This window comes from Lacerta agilis, chromosome Z (assembly GCF_009819535.1).
Source record: "Lacerta agilis isolate rLacAgi1 chromosome Z, rLacAgi1.pri, whole genome shotgun sequence".
Lineage (NCBI taxonomy): Eukaryota > Metazoa > Chordata > Lepidosauria > Squamata > Lacertidae > Lacerta > Lacerta agilis.
Genome location: NC_046331.1, coordinates 29,148,973 through 29,169,658, shown reverse-complemented (window position 1 = coordinate 29,169,658; position 20,686 = coordinate 29,148,973). Strand labels below are relative to the sequence as shown.

General features: G+C 46.3%; 1 protein-coding gene across 1 annotated transcript in view; it reads left to right on the top strand.

The window, feature by feature from the left end:
• Positions 1–19,773, top strand: part of MPP1 (membrane palmitoylated protein 1) — a 33,361-nt gene extending 13,588 nt beyond the window's left edge. The window contains exons 2-12 of the mRNA XM_033138191.1: positions 1,831–1,974; positions 3,201–3,279; positions 5,285–5,370; positions 6,315–6,383; positions 12,112–12,308; positions 13,453–13,559; positions 14,015–14,095; positions 15,164–15,244; positions 16,159–16,361; positions 17,333–17,407; positions 18,469–19,773. Coding sequence (XP_032994082.1) covers positions 1,831–1,974; positions 3,201–3,279; positions 5,285–5,370; positions 6,315–6,383; positions 12,112–12,308; positions 13,453–13,559; positions 14,015–14,095; positions 15,164–15,244; positions 16,159–16,361; positions 17,333–17,407; positions 18,469–18,645 — 1,299 coding nt within the window. The 3' untranslated portion in view covers positions 18,646–19,773. The remainder of the gene's footprint in view (positions 1–1,830; positions 1,975–3,200; positions 3,280–5,284; positions 5,371–6,314; positions 6,384–12,111; positions 12,309–13,452; positions 13,560–14,014; positions 14,096–15,163; positions 15,245–16,158; positions 16,362–17,332; positions 17,408–18,468) is intronic.
• The last annotated feature ends 913 nt before the right edge of the window (positions 19,774–20,686 follow it).

Sequence of the window (20,686 nt, the reverse complement as noted above, 5' to 3'; positions counted from 1 at the left end):
CCTCCTTCTTTTCTTTCGTTACACACAAGAAGATTCTATCTTATGTATGTAAATTGCAATCATAGGTTTGATGATGTGTGGGCAATTGCTGGCAAAGCCTCACAAGCTGTAGGAGCTTTTGGAACGGTTGGCTGTTGAACATTAATGCTGGCGTGTTTGTACAAAACTTGCACAGAGGTCATACAATGCTGCCTGTTTGTTGAGCGTTCATCCTGGTAGGTTCATGCAGAGGCTTAGAACGATGTTGCAAGCATCTGGTTGTTATTCCACACTTTCCAGCATGCCATTTCCCTTCACTTTTCTTACCAGACCTTTTGCATTTAGAAATGTGAAGGCATAATTGTCCTAGGAAGTGCAGGTTAGCAACCACATTTTGTTTGTCTGTTAATAAGCAGCCCATCTGCAAGTAGCCCCCATCCCCGTCTGTAAAAGAACAACATTTAATGTGGTTTGGGTGGGGGGCGTAGAGAGCTTAAGTGCATATGTTTTCAAAGCACTGGTTGCAACTGGACACAAGTCAAACTTCATCTCTAAGTGCACCTCAGCTTTTAGCTGACAATCCCCCACCACCACCCTGCCAGCAAAGTGTAGGAGCACAGGAGTGTATAGTTCTTGGGCAACCAGAACCCCATGTTCCCCAAAGGCTTCTTGCTCAACTTAAAGATAAAATCAAGCAAATGAAATGAAACAGTTGTTCCTCAACTTTTTCATCCATAGAGTCTTTGAAAATTGCTGGGGCATGGCGGAGCTGGCTGGTTTGCTCAGACAGCCTGATAGCCTAGCTAGGAAGGTGCCATCCATGCAGTTGTAGGCTTGTTCCCATGTTACAATGGACACAGGTACAAGATGTCTCCACACATGTACAAATGCTTGTGTGAAAGAGTGAACACTTGTCAGTTTGTACAGCTCAGCTGCTATGTACACAGCCTGCACACTTGTGGAACATTACATGTTAATAACTACACGACTGTATAGCTAAATTATTTTAGTATGCAGGTACACATGTTGTAGACTGGTTGAATGTAACATGTGAACAACCACTAGAGCAGTATCAATTTCATGGGAAGGAAAGCTGTTTTGCTTCTGGATTAAGTATGAAAAAAAACCAAATGTTTCTTCTGCACCAGCATCGTTGTTAAAACTAGCTCAATATTATTAAAATCATGGACTCCAGCCAGGGACTTGCTAGCCTTTTCAATAACCGGGCCCTAAAAATACATTGATCTCTGGCAGGAAAAGAAAAGCGTAAAGGCAAGTATGGATATTCTACCCTGTTCTGTGACAGTTTCTGTGAACCATCTGAGTCTCAGAACCTCTGAAACAGATTGTTCTAAAATGAACTGGTCTTAAATTTGAGCTCTCCTCTGTCTTGGCAGAGTGGGTCATGCATAAAAAGTGCACTCCTGATATTTTTGCTGAATATAAGATGAGGGAATAAGCATTCCTTGGTGCAAGATTTTGACTCATTCATTCATGTTAGCCAAGAGTATATGGCAGCCATGATTGTGGCCAATTTGACTTGTCATCCCATGGCTGTAATGTTTTCAGAAACAGCTGAGTCCATTGAAGGTGACTGTCCTCGATCACTAAAGGCTAGAAGAGAGAGAACATGTAGCAGCTAGGCAGCCAAAACATAAATCCATGCTGTGTTAGGACCCAGCAGCTGCTATCATGAGCACGGTATTGACTCAGGGATAGGGAATGGACGGCCGAGTTTAATACTTCTTGGGCTAAAGTTTCCAGTTTTGCGTGGCTTCTGGGAAACCAGGATACAGCAGGGCCTGGGTAGTGCTCCTAAACTTGGGGTTTTGTTTTGTTTTGCCTTTACAGGCAGTTCCATCCTCAATGAATGCAGTGTCCGAGGATATTTACTCCAATGGCTCAGCCACGCTGGGCAGCCCAGCCCACGCAAATGGCCGGGAGATACGGAAAATGAGGTTCATCCAGTTTGAAAAGGTCGCGGAGGAGCCCATGGTGAGCTGGTGGAACTAGAGTGCTTCAAGTCCTTGTGGTTGTAGGCAGTGGGGTGGTGGTGGTGGAATACTTCTCTTGGTCCTGGGCAAACTCCTGGGCCTAGACGGACAGAGGTGAAAGGCTTTAATGAGCTCCAAGCTTCTGGCTGTGTGCAGCTTGGCTGAAGTTGAGATTTCCTCTTCACTTAAGAGATGTTCTATCCTTAACTCTCTTGTAGCCATGGAAGGAGCCTCCAGGAGCAAGACCTAGAACACGGGGAACGTGTTGCCCTCTGGATGTAGTTGGATTACAACTCCCATCATGCCTGACTATTGGTCATACTGGCTGGAGCTGTTGGGAGTTGGAGTCCAGTAACATTTGGAGGGCTAGGGGTTCCCCATTCTTGTCCTAGAAGCAGTGCCAGTTCCCATGTTTCGGAAATACCCCCAGTGCCTCCAATCCCCAGTGAGTCTAGTTCCTCGTTGCTGCCATCTGCAGCTCCTCCTCCTCCTCTAATCTTATTATTGCTACTGCCAGCCAATTGTAGAGTTGGAAGGGACCATGGGGTCATCTAGCCCTACCCCCTGCAATGCAGGATTCTTTTGCCCAACTTGGAGCTCAAACCCACCGAGATTAAGAGTTTCACACTCTTAGCAACTGACCTATGTGGCAGCTATCAACAAGCAGGCAGTGGCATCAACCGACCCTTCTTGTCATCTGCCCCATTGCTGTCTGGGCCAGAGTGAGGCTGCCCATTGGTCCATCTAATTACACTGACAGCACCTCTCCAGGCTTTCAGGCAGGGGACATTCCCAGTCTTATCTAAAGATTCCAGGAATAGAACCTGGGGCCTTTTGCATGCAAAGCAGATGTTCTACTACTGAGCTGGGACCCATTCTCTGTGAAAGGCAGATGAGCAAGCAGGTTGCAGCGGTGAAGAGGATAAGCCAGGCTCAGAGTATTCTGGTCAGATGCATGGATCCCCCACTGGGGTATGGAGCCCTTGGCAGATCCCAATCCTTGCCAACCCTTTGCGCAAGTTTTGACCTGGAAAGAGAAGTGTTAGCTGGCAGCTGTTACGTACAAGGGAAATGAACAGAGATTGAGTCAGGCTAGGAGTCTCCCCTCCTGGGCGCATCTCCTGGGGCTGCCTCTGGTACAGAGATAGGCGAGGAGGAGCCTCTGCAGAGAAGCAAAGTCTTCGTACTGTAGCTTTGATCCAGATTGTCACAGACTTTCTGTTCCAGGGTATCACGCTGAAGCTGAATGAGAAGAAGAGCTGTATGGTGGCCAGAATCCTCCATGGAGGCATGATCCACAGGCAAGGTAAAGAGCAGTTGCAGGCCTGGGGATTTTAATTTTTTTTTAAAATCCCTAGGAACCAGCGCCAATGGAGGCTGATGTCTATTGAGCAGAAAGGAAGGAGACCCAACAGTTGGCAGAGCCTGAGCCCAATTCTACTTTTGGAGCCAACTAGTTCTACTTTTTGTGTCTCTCCTCCTACCTCCTGAGTTCTGCAGGCCAGGCCCACTTATTTATTTTATTTATGTATTGAATTTTATATACCTACTTCCCTATACCTGGTGGTCTCAGGTTGGTTCACAGAACAAAATCAAAATATAAAACCACAAAATGTATACAGTAGTACCTTGGAAGTCAAACAGCTTAGTTCCCAAACGTTTTGGCTCCCGAACGTCACAAACCCAGAAGTGGTTGTTCCAGTGTGCGAACTATTTTTGGAAGCTGAGCGTTCAATGGGGTTTCTGTTGATTCCGATTGGCTGCAGGAGCTTCATGCAGCCATTCAGAAGCTGCACTTTGGTTTTTGAACATTATGGAAGTTGAACGTACTTCCAGAACAGATTCCGTTTGACTTCCAAGTTATGACTGTAATCAAAATAAAAGCAACCACCCAATAACTTCTTGGGTGACAGTCCTGTCATTTCCTCCTCCAGCTCCTGGTTGCCATAGATTCTTGGATACATATATATATATATATATATATATATATATATATATATATATATATATATATATATGTCCCTGTCTGAGAATATGATGAGATTTTACACTGCCTGGAAAGGCAAATTCTTCCTTTCCCCATTAGATGGAATGGAGAGTTTCCCTTCTGCCTTTAGAATAGAGATGTTTTAGTGGTGGGGGGAACAGATGACTTGGACAGCTAAGCACCCCAATGTAGATCAGAGTAGATCTTTCTTCCTTGTACCAAAGACCAAGGAGTTTGGGCCAGTGGTGGGACCTCTGCCTGGTGCTGATGTTCATTGCTGGACATTTCTCCCTCCATCACCAGTCTCTCAGCTGCCAGGCCTCTGGTCGTGTTGCACTGGTGAGCAATGGCAGTGGTTTTGAATGGGACCCAAGCCAGTGCCTGGCTTTGATATGCCACCTTCCATGTTAGATTACGAGGTCAGGCATTGCACTTTGCTTATTCCAGTATCGTGGGCAGGGGCGCCAACTCCTGGGAGCCGAGCCCTTTTGGGCCCCCCAGTCAGAGGGTGCTGAGCCAACTGCAGTGTGGCTTCAGTGGCTGGCTCCTCCTCCTCCTCCTCCTGTTGCTGCTGCTGTGGAGTGGCAGGAGGGTCAAAGCAGCCCCCTGCCATTGACAGCAGCAGAAGGAGAAGGCACTGGCCATTGAAGCTGTGCTGCTGTCGCATTCGGCTTCACTTCTGGCTCCTGATGTTGCACATGTGACATTGCTCTCCCCCCCCCATGATGATGGGCTTGGCTTTCATTCAGAAGGTTTGCTAGCACCCAGGTGAGTGGCTGCTAGAAGCAGCATGGGTTGGCAGGATGAGGCCAGTCAGCGATCAGGCCTTCTGAGTCCGAGAGCCCTTGCGAAGCCCCTGGCCATACCTGCTCCCGATGCTGGGCTTGAAAGGAGCCACCCTTCTCTCCTGTCCAAAACAACTGTTAACTCTCTAAGGAAGAACTTAGGAAGTGAGCTCCTTTTGCTTGAATAGCAGCAATAGCTCAAGTAGTGGGTTCACAGTGTGTTTTTATAAAAGCAAACCAATTCTGAAGCATTTCAGGTGTATTCACTCATGTGAATTCATAGTTTAGTTTTTTTTTCAGTTCAGTAATGCAAGTCTCACAAGTACCATGTTTAAACTGCTGCTAGTGATGTGCTTTTAAAAAAATGTTTTCATTTCTAACTACAATCTAGTAAAAGTGTAGCCGTTTGCCTAGTCCCGGGAGTTGCCAGTGTGGTGCCTGTTTATCAGTAGCTGTTGTCCTCTCTAGCTACTATTAAGACTCTTGTCTGTTGTTGGCGCTGCCTTGCTTCATGAGGTTCATGTCTCCTACTCTGGCAGGCTCCCTTCATGTGGGGGATGAGATCCTAGAAATCAATGGGAAGAGTGTCGCTAACCATTCTGTAGACCAGCTGCAGAAGATACTGGTAGGTACCAGGGATGGAGGGACCTGAGTTTTCTCTTTCAGGAGCAGCAACCTGCTGTGATTCTTCCTGGCCTTTTAAAAGATAATTGAGCATGGATTATTCCAATCTGTAGGAGCCGGTGGACCTTAGGTTCCACCCCCACACCTCTTTGTTTTATCATTTCTCCCAGCTCAGAAAAAAAAACCAGCAGGAAATTAAAGTGTTCTTGCTGGGAGCCTCTTTTGACTTTGCCTTGAAATCAGCAAGGTGTAGAAAAGGACTGTGCTCATATGAGAGCCAGAAGCAGGCTCAACTGGAATATCCTGGAGAAACCAAAAGCTGGCATTAGCCCCGATTCTTTACTGCAGAGATGGGCAACTTGTGGCCCTCTGGATGTTGCTGGACTTGAAACTCCAATCTGGTGTGACCAGGGATGATTAATTACTGCCTTGTTTTAATGGGATTTGCTTTGTTTCATTGTGTATCTTTGGATGTTTATCTTTTAATGTTTGTGTAACTGGTTTTTATACTTTGTAAACTCCTTAGAAGCTTAGTTTGGCAACAGGCAGTACATAATTGATGATAATGATCACGATTATGGGAGTTTTATTCCAGAAACCTCGGGGCTGATCTTAGTAGTTGTAGTCCAACAAACATGGGGAGAGCCAGAGGTTGTACACCTCTGCTCTGTGGGCACAGAATGCCTGGGCAGCTCTGCACTGAAAGCTAAGTATAGAAATTTAAGATGGGAAAACTAGAAGTGCCATCAAGGAAGTACCATCTCTCTGTCTCATATGCTTTTCACAGTTGCACTGAAGAGAGAACTTTAGCTGGTGCAGCTTTTCTCAGTTCTAGGAGACAGGTTGCAACTGCAGGAGCCCTGAGCTATGCAAGAAGAGGTTGTGATCTGCGTTGTGTGGCTGATTTAGCAGAGGTTGATTCTCTCCTTTTCCTTTGTCCATCAGAAAGAAACTAAGGGAACCATTTCCCTAAAGGTCATTCCCAACCAGCAAAGCCGCATTCCTGCCCTCCAGGTAGGTGGTAGCACTTCCACCTTCAAAGCAGTGGTTTGGTTGCATGAGCTTAAATTCTGTGCCTCTAAACCAAAAATTCTGCACGCAGAACCGCAGCTGGTATGTAAATTAGGTGCATATTGGTATGTTGTTGTTGTTTTTTTCAGCATTCTGCTTTTGCCTAATCATGGAGGATGTGGAGTCAAGATCCCTGCCTGACCATTGGGAATCCTATGCAGTCTCCACCACCCCTATCCTAATCCTTTCGTCAACACCACACACTTAGGGCCACATTCACACCACACATTCAAAGCTCTGTGATGCCACTTCAAACAGTTTTTGGCTTCCCCTAAAGAATCCTCGGTACTGTAGTTTGTTAAGGATGCTGAGAGTTGTTAGGAGACCCCTGTTCCTCTCAAACAGCTACAGTTCTCAGAGTGGTTTAACAATCTATCCCTCTTCCCAGGGAACTCTGGGAGTTGTTGGACTAGAGATCTCCTTAACAACTCTCAACGCTCTTAACAAACTACAGTTCCCAGGATCCTGGGGTGGGGGGAGGAAGCCATGGTTGTTTAAAGTGCAAAATTGGGCTTTAAATGTAGGGTGTGAATGTGACCTCAGATTGCTTGAAAGGGGGAATTTGGTATGTTTATGGAAAATAATTGATCTATCACCTAATTTCCTCCCAAGCTGCACCCAACTGCCTTAATCCTGGTGTCGTCGGTTGCATCTGGTGCAGGGCAGGTGAAGACTGGTTGGTGTTGGGGTCAAACCTCGGTGCCTTTGCCTGATTTTGAACTGTGCAGGCAAAGGAGAATGTCATGGTGGCATCGGTTGATTCACACATGGTTGGTCAGGCGGGTGGCTGAACAGAAAGGGCTCCCACCCCTGGGTTAGAGTCTTTTTCAGCCCAAGGACCACATTCCCTTTTATTCACCTGTCTGGGGCCTGGGCCCAGTCTTGGGTGGAGCCAGAGGAAAAAGCGGGCATGGCAACTGATGTACATATTCCCTGTGTACAGTAGGGTGCTTTATACCCAAGCAAGCAAGAGGCATTATCAGTGGATCAAGGCCCATGAGAGGTGTTCCTGGGAAGAGTCCCTAGGGGCAGACAGAGGTTGGAGGGTGGGGAGATTCCCCACACCTGCTTTGGATAGCCAAGGTGGTGCCTTCCAGATGTTGCTGAATTTCATCTCCCATCCTCCCCTGACCATTGGCCATGATGGGAGTTGTAATCCACAAACCACATTGGCAACCCCTGACTTAAAGCTGCAGGTATATTCACCCATAATTTGCCTAGTAGTCTTTTTAGCCAGGCATGTGAGTGAGCAGAAGTTGACACCTGTCATGGTAATATAGATAGCCAGACAGTTCTCAAGTCATCCTCTTTTGCTGGGCCAAACAGGAAATAACAGGCTTATGGCCTTCTGTGTGTGAGACAGTGTGTGTTTGGGTACCTGTTACCTTTGTGCTCAGGTATGGTTGCCTATCAGTTGCCCTTCAAAGCGGGATCTTCTCCTCTTCACTCTTTCATGCTGTTTTGTCACCCACTGACACTGTATGGGGATGTGGGATGTGGGGCCGGTCAAGTTCTTCCTGAAGAAATCAGCCCACTTGTGGTACTGTTGAGGCTGTGCAGCTGTTATCAAGACAATGTAGAGGCCTGTGCTGTGCTTCTGTTGCTAAGGCAATGCAGATACCTGAAGTTGTTGGGCTGCTGTTTTCCTTCCTGGGCTATTTTATTGTGCCGTATTAAATTCTCCAATAAATCTGTTATAAGAAGCCAGGAGATTCTTTCTCTGCACCAATTCAGTTTTTTGAGGGGTGCGTGGGTTCATGAATGTGTCTCTGTTTTGCCATTTTTGTACCCACATGATGCAGCACAATTATTTGAGTAGTCCTCGTGTGAATTCCACCAGCTGCAGAACATCCAGCCAGTCGCTTTTCTCCTCTCCTTCTGAGTTTGTCTAATTTGAGGCAATTAGACGGCTGTCCTATTTTTAGTGCTCGTTCCTCATTAATTATTTCCATATGGCAACAGTCGTGTATTCTTTGTTTTAAAAATAATAGTCAAATTCTGCACTGATAGAACCCACGTTTTAAGCAAAAGAAAACGAAAAGAACAAACTGGATTTCTGCATCTGGGAAAATAATTTGTACAAATAAGACATGCTGTATCTGTATATTTTTGCTCATCTAAAAAGGTAAAGGGACCCTTGACCATTAGGTCTAGTCGCAGACGACTCTGGGGTTGTGGTGCTCATCTCGCTTTATTGGCCAAGGGAGCCGGCGTACAGCTTCCGGGTCATGGGGCCAGCATGACTAAGCCACTTCTGGCGAACCAGAGCAGTGCACGGAATCGCCGTTTACCTTCCCACCGGAGCGGTACCTATTTATCTACTTGCACTTTGTGCTTTTGAACTGCTAGGTTGGCAGGAGCAGGGACCAAGCAATGGGAGCTCACCCCGTTGCAGGGATTCAAACTGCCGACCTTCTGATCGGAAAGCCCAAGAGGCTCTGTGGTTTAACCCATAGCGTCACCTGCGCTCATTATCAAAATCCGTTCCCTGCCTCTCAAAATATTAAAGATAAAACAAAATCGAAAATTCTTTCTAGTAGCACCTTAGAGACCAACTGAGTTTGTTCCTGGTATGAGCTTTCGATATCTGAAGAAGTGTGCATGCACACGAAAGCTCATACCAGGAACAAACTCAGTTGGTCTCTAAGGTGCTACTAGAAAGAATTTTCGATTTTGTTTTGACTATGGCAGACCAACACGGCTACCCACCTGTAACTGGAAATATTAAAGATAGTTTACAGTAGGAAAAAAATGCATGCAGCAGTCATCACATAGACTGATTGTGGTCTCCGATCTTTGAGTGCTGGTCCTAATGTAGCCAGCAGCGAACAAATCCCCCCCCTCATGTGGATGACCTGTTGATCATTGTGACTTAATGCCCTGCATGAAATAGAAGACTACCAGAATAAAACTTACTCTACTGCCCACCTTACAGTGAGCAGTGATGGGCCAGGCAGATTTCTCTTGGAAGGCTGTTCCAAATCTCGGACAGCACCACTGAAAATATCCTGTTCGGATGCCCACTTTCCATATCTCTTCTGACAGGGAGGCCCAAAGCAAGGCACTAGAAGGCAAACAGATAGTATTTTTGGGCAGCAGGGTCACATGCAGAAAGATGACTCTGGAGTCACTTGTGCAATTCTACTCTTCCTACTCATAGGGAAGGGAAAGTTAGTACTCAAGCAGCTAAGGCCCCACCCTCTAACCGCTGCTGAACCCTCTGCGGAGACGATGCTGGTTTCTGGGATTTCACAATATGTTTCCCATCCACTCCCAAGCCCACAAAATGTGTTTTCTCTCACACTTCCCTCCGCCCTTCCTGGCCTATTTAACCATTGCCTGGAAAGCAGAAACTGTGCAGGGGAAGCTTTTCCTTAGGCATGGCGACCCAGTGCTGAGAGAAATGGCCCTTCATTAATGTCCTCTTGCTCTGTAGCTGTTAAGAGGTGCAGTTGGCAACCTTCACTCTACATGAGATGGCCAGGACAAAGGATGGTGGGGAAGAAGCCAAAGTGGCAAATGAGACTAGTGTGCATTGAGTAAAGAGAGGTGCTGGGCTGGTGTGGAGAATTGCACTAGCCAAAGGCCATGACATCATTCACAAAGGGAACAGAAAGAAAAGCAACAATAGCTCTGCACCAGGGGTCAGCAAACTTTTTCAGCCATGGGCCGATCCACTGTCCCTCAGACCTTGGGGAGGGCGGAATAGTACTTTGGGGGGGAAAGTGAACGAATTCCTATGCCCCACAAATAACCCAGAGATGCATTTTAAATAAAATCACACATTCTACTCATGTAAAAACACTGTCTGTGGGCCGCATTTAGAAGGCGATTGGGCCACACCCGGCCCCCAGGCCTTATTTTGGGGACCCCTGCTCTGCACTATGAGGTCCAAGGGTTCTTACCTACCCACGCATTGAAGGAAGCCTGAGGAGGAACTGTAGCTCTGTGAGCATATACTTTCCCAGGCTTTATCCCTGGCATCTCAGTTTTAAAAGATGTGTCAGGTTACAGTGAGCAATTTTTACCTGGAAATGCCCCTGCCCCGGCCACAGTCCCGACCTGGATCACTCCATCCCTTTCTGCAATCCCTTGTGTTTGCTTGCTTGCTTTGAAAGAAACACAGATGGGCAAAGTGTCTAACCTGGTATAAGGCAGCTTTCTGCGTTTCCTAAAGTGTGAAGGTAACATGAGAAGGGGGGGCGGGGCAGGGAGGAGTTTGAAAGAGAATGGAATTCTGGTCCTGGCGGTGCTGTTTATTCTAGGAAAAGAGGTGCCAGAACTCACCATGTATGCCTCCCTTGTTCTCTTATAATGGTAATGGCACCTACCTGACTGGTGCCACCAGAACTGAGTTCTGGTGAGTTCTGGCTGAAAAAGGGTCCTGGCTGCTGAAATGGAGAAGGCACATATTGGCACAACTAAAGCTGTGTTCAGATTATACATTTTTCAGAGACAAGGCTCCAAGTGCAGTCCTGTCATTGCAAATCTCTTAACCTTGCTTAAATACATTCAGGAGTGGGGCATAGGCTTGCATAATCATTCTTTTACTTTTCCTCCTCCCTTCTCTGGAGGAGTTTCCTCCCTCGCTTTCCAGTACCAACCACAGCTTATGTTACACCTATTAATGCTGCAAGCCTTGGCCCACTCAAAACAGAGGTTACCATATGAATCTATGCACAGGATTCAAGTTGTGCAATGGGGCTTCCCCCCCCTTCTCCTCCCATGGAGCCCTGCCCACCCCGCCAAACCCAACCCCAGAAACCCTGAACAGTGCACAGGGGGAGTAGAAGAGGGGTGTTCTGTCTGACAAGCCACAATGCTTCCCCTAACGGAACCACCGCCATTGAAAACTATAGTTTGTGGGTGGGTTTGCAAACCAGGATTTTGAGGGAATGTGGCTTTTGTTAAATGTGCCCATGGGTGTGCATGCAATGTGAGATCATGATGATGTGTAAAGAGCTATCCCTATCAATATTAATTGGACTGAACTTTCAGCATTTGAGCCTATAGTTGTGGAATTTGTGTTTAATCCAGAGTTTAGCTGTATTAAGGAAGTTCCTGAAAATCCTGCAACAACGTAGCCCATGAAGCATGTCCTTTCAAGAGAAAAATAAAAACGAAACCTTGGTCTCTAATTTTGAAGGTATCCAATAATAGGCATTTAGGCCAAGAAGTGGACTCATGTTCTGCTTCTGAAATGACAAATTGCTCTTGGCAAATGCTGGTGTTCTTGTGTTTTCGTTTTACAATTTTAGCCCATATAGGGAGGCTTTAATACTTGATTTTTTTCCTGTTCCGGCTAAGCAGTTAAACACAATAGTCCTTGTTTACTCTAGCATGTATTTCATGTTTCACAAGGGAAGTCTTAAGACTTAAGAGGTCAGCTGCGTATCCTGCTAACTTCAGATAATAAGCTGTCCATCGATTTGGCAGCAGCTTTCTCTTTACAACGGGATAAGCAATGGCTGTATTGCAGATCAGTAACATCATCATCATCATCATACTGTAGACAGACTTATAAACAATTATTAAAATTTTGGCTGCTCTACATTCCAGTCTTTCTTGCATCCAGTTTAACCCCTTGCCTGCCTACGCAGTGCTACCTCCTGCAAGTTGAAGGGTATTTCCTGACTTTAATCTTGAGCTCTGGTTCTCTCTCTCGCTACAGATGTTCATGAAAGCCCAATTTGACTATGACCCCCGGAAGGACAGCCTGATTCCTTGCAAAGAAGCTGGGCTGAAGTTCCAAACAGGAGACATCATTGAGATCATCAACAAGGATGACAGCAATTGGTGGCAGGGCCGGGTGGAGGGCTCTTCCAATGGATCCGCAGGACTCATCCCTTCCCTGGAGCTACAGGAGTGGTATGTCCTTTGGATGAGGTCCCTGCCTGCCTAGTGCCACTCCCTTCCAGGTTCCCCGCTGGATCTCTTCAGGCTCCTCCCATCTTGTGACAGGATCTCTGGTGTTGCCTACAGCAGACATCTTCAACCTTTTCTGACCCAAACATGCATTGGGGGACCTATTTGGGGGACCTATTTATTTTTCCATATTTGTTACTTGGTGGGAGTGCTCCTTTTGCCACCCACCATATGAAGACCAGTGGCCTGCAGCATCTTCATATTGGCATTCGGGTTCCTTGCCTTCTCTTTTCATGAATATTTAAAACTCTTAATTCCACCCCTTCCAGTTGTTGGTTTTGCATCAGCCCTAGAGCCTGTCTTTGATTTGGCAGAGGTTTTTGCAAACCACAGACTCTCACAGACAGAAATAATGCTATAGATTTGTTGGCTTCAGAGGAGCCAAGGTGCTCCAAAGGCCAAAACGAGACCTCAAATGTTTGAGGCAACCAATGCGTCCTCATTTTGACCTACGAATCATTACACTTGCCTTTTGATGTTCCTGAAGATCCATGCCTCAGTTCTACAGAACAGATGTGGGGAACCTTTTGCCATCCAGATGTTGCTGAGCTTTAACTCTCACCACCCCTAGCCTTTGCTTGCTTGGGCTAATGGGAGTTGCAGTTCTTCCTGTTTGTTGAATGCTCTCCCAGGAGAGGCTTGCCTTCATTCTGCATGTTTAGGCACCAGGTGAAAACATTTTTCTATAACCAGGCCTTCAGCTGATTAAACTTTCCATGGTATTTTAAATGTGTTTGTGGTATGGTGGTTATTGGTTTATTTTGTTTTAATTTTATTATGGAATTTGTATTTTTATGTTGTGAACTACCCTGTGATCTTTGGATTAAGAGCAGTATAGAAATTAAATGAGGTAATCATCATCACCATCATCATTCAGGGCCAAATTTCCCCCACATCTGCCATAGGAAGTCCTCAAACCTGTTGTTCCTCTCCCCCCACACACACACTTTGAAGGACAGAGATAATTGCCTTAAGCCATCGGTTTGAAGCACTGCTCCCAGCCTTTGGTCAGGGAAAGGGAAAGAGGAGGCCTGATTTTATTGCCACTTTCTTCTTACTACAACATACCTTTTCCCCTTTCCTGCAGGCGCGTTGCAAGCATGCCCCAGAGCAACCCCAGTGAAGCCCAAAGCTGTAGCCCTTTCGGAAAGAAGAAGAAATGCAAAGACAAGTACCTGGCAAAGCACAGCTCAAGTGAGCACCTTCTTGTCCCCCTCCTCCTCCATTGTTGTCCCACATTCCTTTCTTCCACAAGGGGGTCCTGCCTTCAGGGTGAAACCAAGGGTTGGGAGCTTCTAGTCGGTGGGTCAAATTTGGCCCAGCACAGGTGTTAATTCAGTCTGGGAGGCTGTTTTCCCCCAAACCACATGCACCATATGAGATGTCTGGTGCAGGGCAGGGAGTGATGCAGCTGTTCGTCAAGAGTTCCTCAGTGGGAAGATCCGTGCAGAAGGCAGGCTTCAAGTCACCACCCATTGTTCAAGCCAGTTGAGCCGTGGTGCTTCAAAACTCTTTGCATGCCCCGCATGGTGCTTTGAAGTCCTGATGTTCATCTCCTGGTGTCATTGTGATGTCAGGTGATTGACAGGGTGTGGGGACCTTTGGGGCTTGGTTAAGGATCTTATTTTCTGTCTCTCTCTCCCTCCTAGTTTTTGATCAGTTGGATGTGGTGTCCTATGAGGAAGTGGTGAGGATGCCAGCTTTCAAGAGGAAGACACTGGTGCTTATAGGTATCCAATGACACAGTGCAACCCACATAGTACTGACTTGTCTCTAAATGATAAAGGAATAATGAAATATGCAGCGCATAGTCAAAGCTATATGTGCTCTTATACCCAGCTCCACTCCAGCAGCCAATGGATTTCAACCCAGTGCTAGTTCTACTCTGAGTAGACGTGGTAAAGTGAATGGACAAAAAAAGGATTGTGGAATGCGGAGATCAGAGGCTAGATAAGGTCATTTATATTCTGGTTAAAGCTGGTCAGTGGTGTAGGTTTAAGATCAGGGGTCAGCAACCTTTTCCAGCCATGGGCCTGTCCACAGTCCCTCAGACCATGTGGTGGGCTGGACTATATTTTGAAAAAAATAATAATGAACGAATTCTTATGCCCCGCAAATAACCCAGAGATGCATTTTAAATAAAAGGACACATTCTACTCATGTAAAAACACGCTGATTCCCGGACTGTCTGCGGGCTGGATTGAGAAGGCGATGGAGCCGCATCCGGCCCCTGGGCCTTAGGTTGCCTACCCCTGTTTAAGATGGTCAGAGAAGCGTAGGGAATGGATGAATTGGTCTATGTCTGGTCTTTGTCAGTTTTTAATGAAAACAAAACAAAAAAAAATTCCTTCCAGTAGCACCTTAGAGACCAACTAAGTTTGTTCTTGGTGTGAGCTTTCGTGTGCATGATGAGTTCACCTATAACTGTTCTGTCCCATTTCTGCAAATGATCTTGATATAAAGAAGTGTATGAAAATGTTCATTTAACTATGTATTTTGTGATTATTCATAATTAAGAATAATCCTTAACACATTACGCATATGCACATGTGCACAAACACAAATTAGACACTTTGGTAGTATTTTTGGGTGGGGTATCACAAAATATGAAGGATAATAGTATTCTGATCCAGCTCACTTAAAAATATGCACACCAAACAAAATTATTCATCCTTAGAGGGGAAAAGAGGCTGACTTTGACATTACATTGTGATGTCTCCTTTCCCTGACTTAAGTGGAAGTTCTTTGGTTATGAGCATAATTTCCCTTTTCTGGTTTTTCTCCCTTTCTTGGGACAGGGGCCAGCGGAGTTGGCCGAAGCCACATTAAGAACACCCTGCTCAGCAAGAACCCAGAGAAGTTTGGATACCCCATTCCATGTAAGTCATCCAGAACCCAAAATTTTCCACCGTGGCATTTATTTAGCGTTGCTTAGCCTCTGTCCCAGCTTCTTCCTAGAGTTGTAAGTTAGCATATGTGCTCCTTTCCCCTCTCCATTTTATCCTCACAACAGCTCTGTGAGGCAAGTTAGGCTGAGAATTTAGGACTGGCCCAAGGTCACCCAGTGAGCATTGTAGCAGAGTGGGAATTTGAACCCTGGTCTCCCAGGCTTATGTTCAACACTTGAACTACAACACCATACTGGCTCCATTGCACGTTTCTTTCAGTTGCAGTGTGTCACCAAAGTAGCATATGGTATAGAAGAAACTGGGCCGTATCCAATGCTGCTGTGCTGCTAATGTAGCAGACCTCCTCTTGCGTAATGTAACTTTCCCCTCCTCTCTTCTCTGTGCACTGTCCAAACCTGCTTCAAAGCATTAGAGGACCCTCCAGAGCAGATTTAATAAAACACTATGCCTAAACATACTCGTCCAATATTATTTTTAAAAGGACAACCTCTGTCCACCCCACTGAAAGATGAGCATTAAATCACACACACACACCCCGCACACACACCCATAATACACAACACTCTAAATTAACAGTGAAAGGCCTGGGTGAACAAAAGCGTTTTAGTCTGGTGCCTAGTGTGCTTCCCTGGGGAGAGCATTCCAAAAACAGGGGGCTACCACTGAGAAGGCTGGTTCTCATGTCAGCACTTTCCAACATGCGGAGAAGGTCCTCTGGTGACTAATGCACCCTACTCTTCCTCCTCCACTTGAGATTGTAAAGAATTCCAGTTGTGTTCTTCCTTCCCCAAGCTCCCAAATAACCCAAACTCGACCTGTAGGCAGATTTGCTACCTCCTTGCAGTAGCCCAGCTCCCATGTCTCTCTGTGCCCTTCTTCTGCAGACACCACCCGTCCTCAGAAGAAGAACGAGGTGGATGGGAAAGACTACCACTTTGTCACCACGGAGGAGATGACAAAAGACATCTCCGCCAACGAGTTCCTGGAATTTGGGAGTTACCAGGGCAACATGTTCGGCACCAAATTTGAGACTGTGCACAAGATTCATGAGCAGGACAAAATTGCTATTCTGGACATTGAGCCACAGGTAAGAAAGTGCAGCCTGCTGCTTGGAAAAAAAAATAAGGTGTTCCGGGAGCAACTTTGTACCTTTAGCTTTGGGATGGGGAGCGTGTGGTCCTCCAGAGGTTGTTGGACCCCCTCCATCTCTCAACATCCCCAGCTACTTAGCCCTGCAGTCCCTGCTCCACAGTTTAGCTCGTTGCAAACCTTTATAAAGAGACGAGTGCTTAGGAGCCAGAGGTGGAGAAGAGGGCGATATTAGCCACAAAATGTTCCACGCTGAAGGTGCATAGGAAGGGAATGGGACTGGCAGGTGAACAGCAGCTTGTTTTAGCCTATGGGTAGGCAAACTAAGGCCTGGGGGCCGGATCCGGCCTGCAGATGGTCTGGGAATCAGTGTTTTTACATGAGTAGAATGTGTGCTTTTATTTAAAATGCATCTCTGGGTTATTTGTGGGCATCTTCAAAATATAGTCCAGCCTCCCACAAGGTCTGAGGGACAGTGGACCGGCCCACGGCTGAAAAAGTTTGCATACCTCTGTTTTAGCCTCTCCTCTGTCCCGCTGAGCCCAGGGGAAAGTGCTAAAGAGACAGGTGTATTTAAACTCATTGAGAACCTGGCATGGGCGAATGAACAATGCAAAAGTTTGAGTTGTGCACTTGTTTACTGAAGTGCAAGGACTGCTGATTTCCTTGCTTCACTTTTTTTGGATACATTCGCACAGTGTATTTAGAGTGGCTTGAAACTGGGGGGGGGTACTGTGCTAGCTTTGTTTCTAAGTCAGATGGGAACTGTAATTGTATCTTAGATGCTTTAGTGAGAGTTGTGTTCCCCTTTTTCTTGAAGAACAAAACTGAAAGGAAAAGATGCTGCAGGAGCATCTTGCCCTAAAAATGAGGTAACGCAAGTCTGCAGCATCTTGGACAGGCGTGTAGGTATGCAGCCTTTTAACTTTGTAGGAGCTATGCCCCAATGGCTCTTTTCTTTTCCCCCAGACACTGAAGATCATCCACACAGCTGAGTTCTCTCCTTTCATTGTGTTCATCGCTCCCACAGACAAGGCAGATCAGGTAAGAGGTGTCAGTATTACATTAGATGCAAGACATCTCCTTATGCTCCACCCTCATAGTACAATCGTACCTTGGTTTTTGAACAGCTTAGTTCTTGTGCGTTTTGGCTCCCAAATGCCGCAAACCCAGAAGTGACTGTTCTGGTTTGCGAACTGTTTTTGGAAGTTGAAAATCTGGTGGGGCTTCCTATTGCCTGCAGGAGCTTCCAATGTATGACTGTGTACCTTTAGATAAGTCACACCTAAGCCTCTACTATGGAGTGTCTGCATGTAGCAGTAGATTCTGGGGCATGGTTCCTTAGTGGAACACAATGACAACTTCCCCCAAAATGGGCCCATTGGACCAAACAAGGGGGTGGGGACTGAAGACCACTGCCTTAACCTTTCTTCCTTACCTCTTGCCAGAGAGCAGGTTAATGATGCAATTTAAGATGCAACTTTCGGTAGAATGGATTTAATCTGGCTGTAGCCACCCATTCTGCCATGTAGCTCCTTTGATTTAGAGCAAGTATGTTGCTTACACCACCAAAATTGTTAGGAATCACCAGATAACCTAGTAGCCAGCTTGGTGCCCTCCAGCTCTTGTTGATTTCACCTTGTTTTATTCCTGTCCGCAGGCCATACAGTGGGTGGGATTAGACTGTTATCTAGAGTTGCCCACCCCTAACTTGGTGCCTGTTTGGATTATTGCAGAGGGGGATTAGGTGTCCTTGATTTGACCCAGCAAAGAATGCACTGGGGGGGGGCGAACTGATTCGTATTAAAAGATCCTAAGCATTGAGAGGTCTGGCATTTGTACACATGAATTAAAATGCAGAGCTAATGAGTAGACCATGGGAATTAAATCACTAAGAAGGCCACCCAGGATCAATCGGCACATTTCAAGAACCACCACCACGTACATGCAACCTATCCATTTTGCAAGGAGTTTAGCAAAGTTCTAGGCTGCATCAAGGCTGCCGCAGGCTGAACTGAGAAACCCCGCAAAGTGTACAGAGCAGCTTCAGCTAGACTGTCTACCTGATGTCACTAACTATGTGAACAATTCCTCTTCCTTTGCAGTCGGATACTTTGTTGCAGCTTCAGAAAGATTCAGAGGCCATCCGGAGCAGATACGCTCACTACTTCGACCTGTCGCTGGTGAACAATGGTGTTGACGAGAGCCTTGAGCAACTCCAGGAAGCCTTTGAGCGTGCTTGCAACTCACCCCAGTGGGTTCCTGTGTCTTGGGTGTACTGAGCTGGCCTAGTAGCTCCCAGATCCCCTCTGCCTGCCCTCATTTTACAGCAAGTTGAGGACAAAGAGGGTCACCCATTTGCCTGCTCTGTGCTTTGTCCAATGCACAACCCCCCTCGTCCTGTCCCCATTCCTCAGGGCAGCTGTTGCTCTGTTACTGCCAGGGCAAGAGCCCCATCCTTCCAGCTGCAAACACCCTCAGAAGAGTATGTGCATGGCTTGTGCTTAGCACAGGTAGCCCACACATACGAATGTTGGCACATAAGGAGGAAAACCCCTATCCAAAACCATTAAGATGTCTTCAGGAGTGATATTAAGAGCACCTTCTGGTGTGAAAGCCATATGCTGTGAATGCCAAGATGCAGGCTGAGCTGTGTTTTAAACTGAATAGTGTCACCTCAGTTTTAGAACCCTAATTTCTTTAGAGCTTGTCAAGGGAGATTTCCTTACTGTAATACACCACTGCTCCTTCAAACTCCCCACATATTGCACACTAATCTTCTGAGTGGATGCTTCTTTGAATTTTACACATCTGCTGTCACCCACTGTAGGGTGATCAGGCAGCTAGTGATCAACATCGCCTTCCCCAGACATGTGGACCGTTGTCTCTCTACAGACGTGTACTCGTCCAACTGTTCATGCTCAGAATCAGTACAGCTGTGAATTACACTCTTGGGAGCCAGAGTGGATGCTATTAAGTTTTAACTGGCAGCTCATGACACAAGGAGGGAACAGGAAATAACTCTAGACTCTCAGCACCTGCATGCTGTGCTCTGTAAAGAAACTGATCATGGCACATTTTTCACATGTTAGGGTGGCTCACTTGTTATATGCAAAATAACTGCCCTCCCTTCCATATTTGCCTTATCAAAAACGATTAACAGAGCAAGATCATTCCACCTCCACCTGCAAGCACAACCTTTGTGGGAGGTTGTTATTCAACTAACTGTCCATGTCTAAAACAAGATTGAGTTATGTAACTAGCAGTTAAGGGTGTAGGGGTGTGAGCTTGACCTGCATTGAAACCTCATACCATTGAGGACACCAAAAAGACCCAAAAGATGTGCAATAGGGACCTTTGGCTGAGTCCATTACAGGGAAAACAAGCAGCAATAAAGTGTTGAAATATTGCGGGACTTGTGTTTATTACCCCTACTCCCCAGATGGCAGCAGCTTACCCACAAGGACCAAAAAAGTGCCAATTTAAAAGCTGCCCACCTGCAGCTGGCGGTATCCCCCACCGGCATGGACACTCACAACAGCAAACCCCAATCGTTCCTAGGGGACAAATGCATGGTTGCCGAGGCAGCCTTGAGAGCCAGCTTCTGATGCATTATATCTCCATCCCTTGGAGCAATTGTGCCAGCAATTAAAGCAGCCACAAGTGGGACCTTATAGCCTGTCCACTGAACCATGCTAACTCCCTTTTTACTCTTTATACATTGTGAAAAATACTTGGGGGGGGAGGGGCTTCTCCAGCAGACATACCTATAGGTTTGGGGTTCAGTGGTTCCTGTTTTCTAAACTCTACTTCCCCTCTTCCAATGTTGGGTGCAGCTTTGGTTGCAGCAGTTAAGCAGATTTGGAAAGCCTGCACCACTCCTTTGAGGAATGTCTTGGAGAGCATTATCCTCTACCAACATTTAGATCTTTTCATCAGAAGGGCAAGGTACACTAGGCTGCTGTTTCTGGGACATAGAAAAGGCCTATTTGCCAGTTGATTTGCTAGGCTGTTTCTGCTTGGGGAAGGAGGCAAGTGCACTTTGGAACATTCTCCCTTCCTCTATTCTGAGTATTTTTAGCAAGTTCTTTGAAGGCTGCCTGTGTAAACTGTTGGTGCAGGATGAGGGCACAAAGACAACTTATTGAAGGTTAGGCTGGCAGAAACACTATGCCCAAAGCTTGTTTATGTGGCATATCCTCTGGTGGTTATAGTTTTAAGTGTGACACCATGGCCCAAACAAAATACAGCAATTTCCCTTAGCATCAAGCTCTTTCTAGAGCTCTTTCTAGATCACTCTTTCTAGATCACTCAGATCCAAAG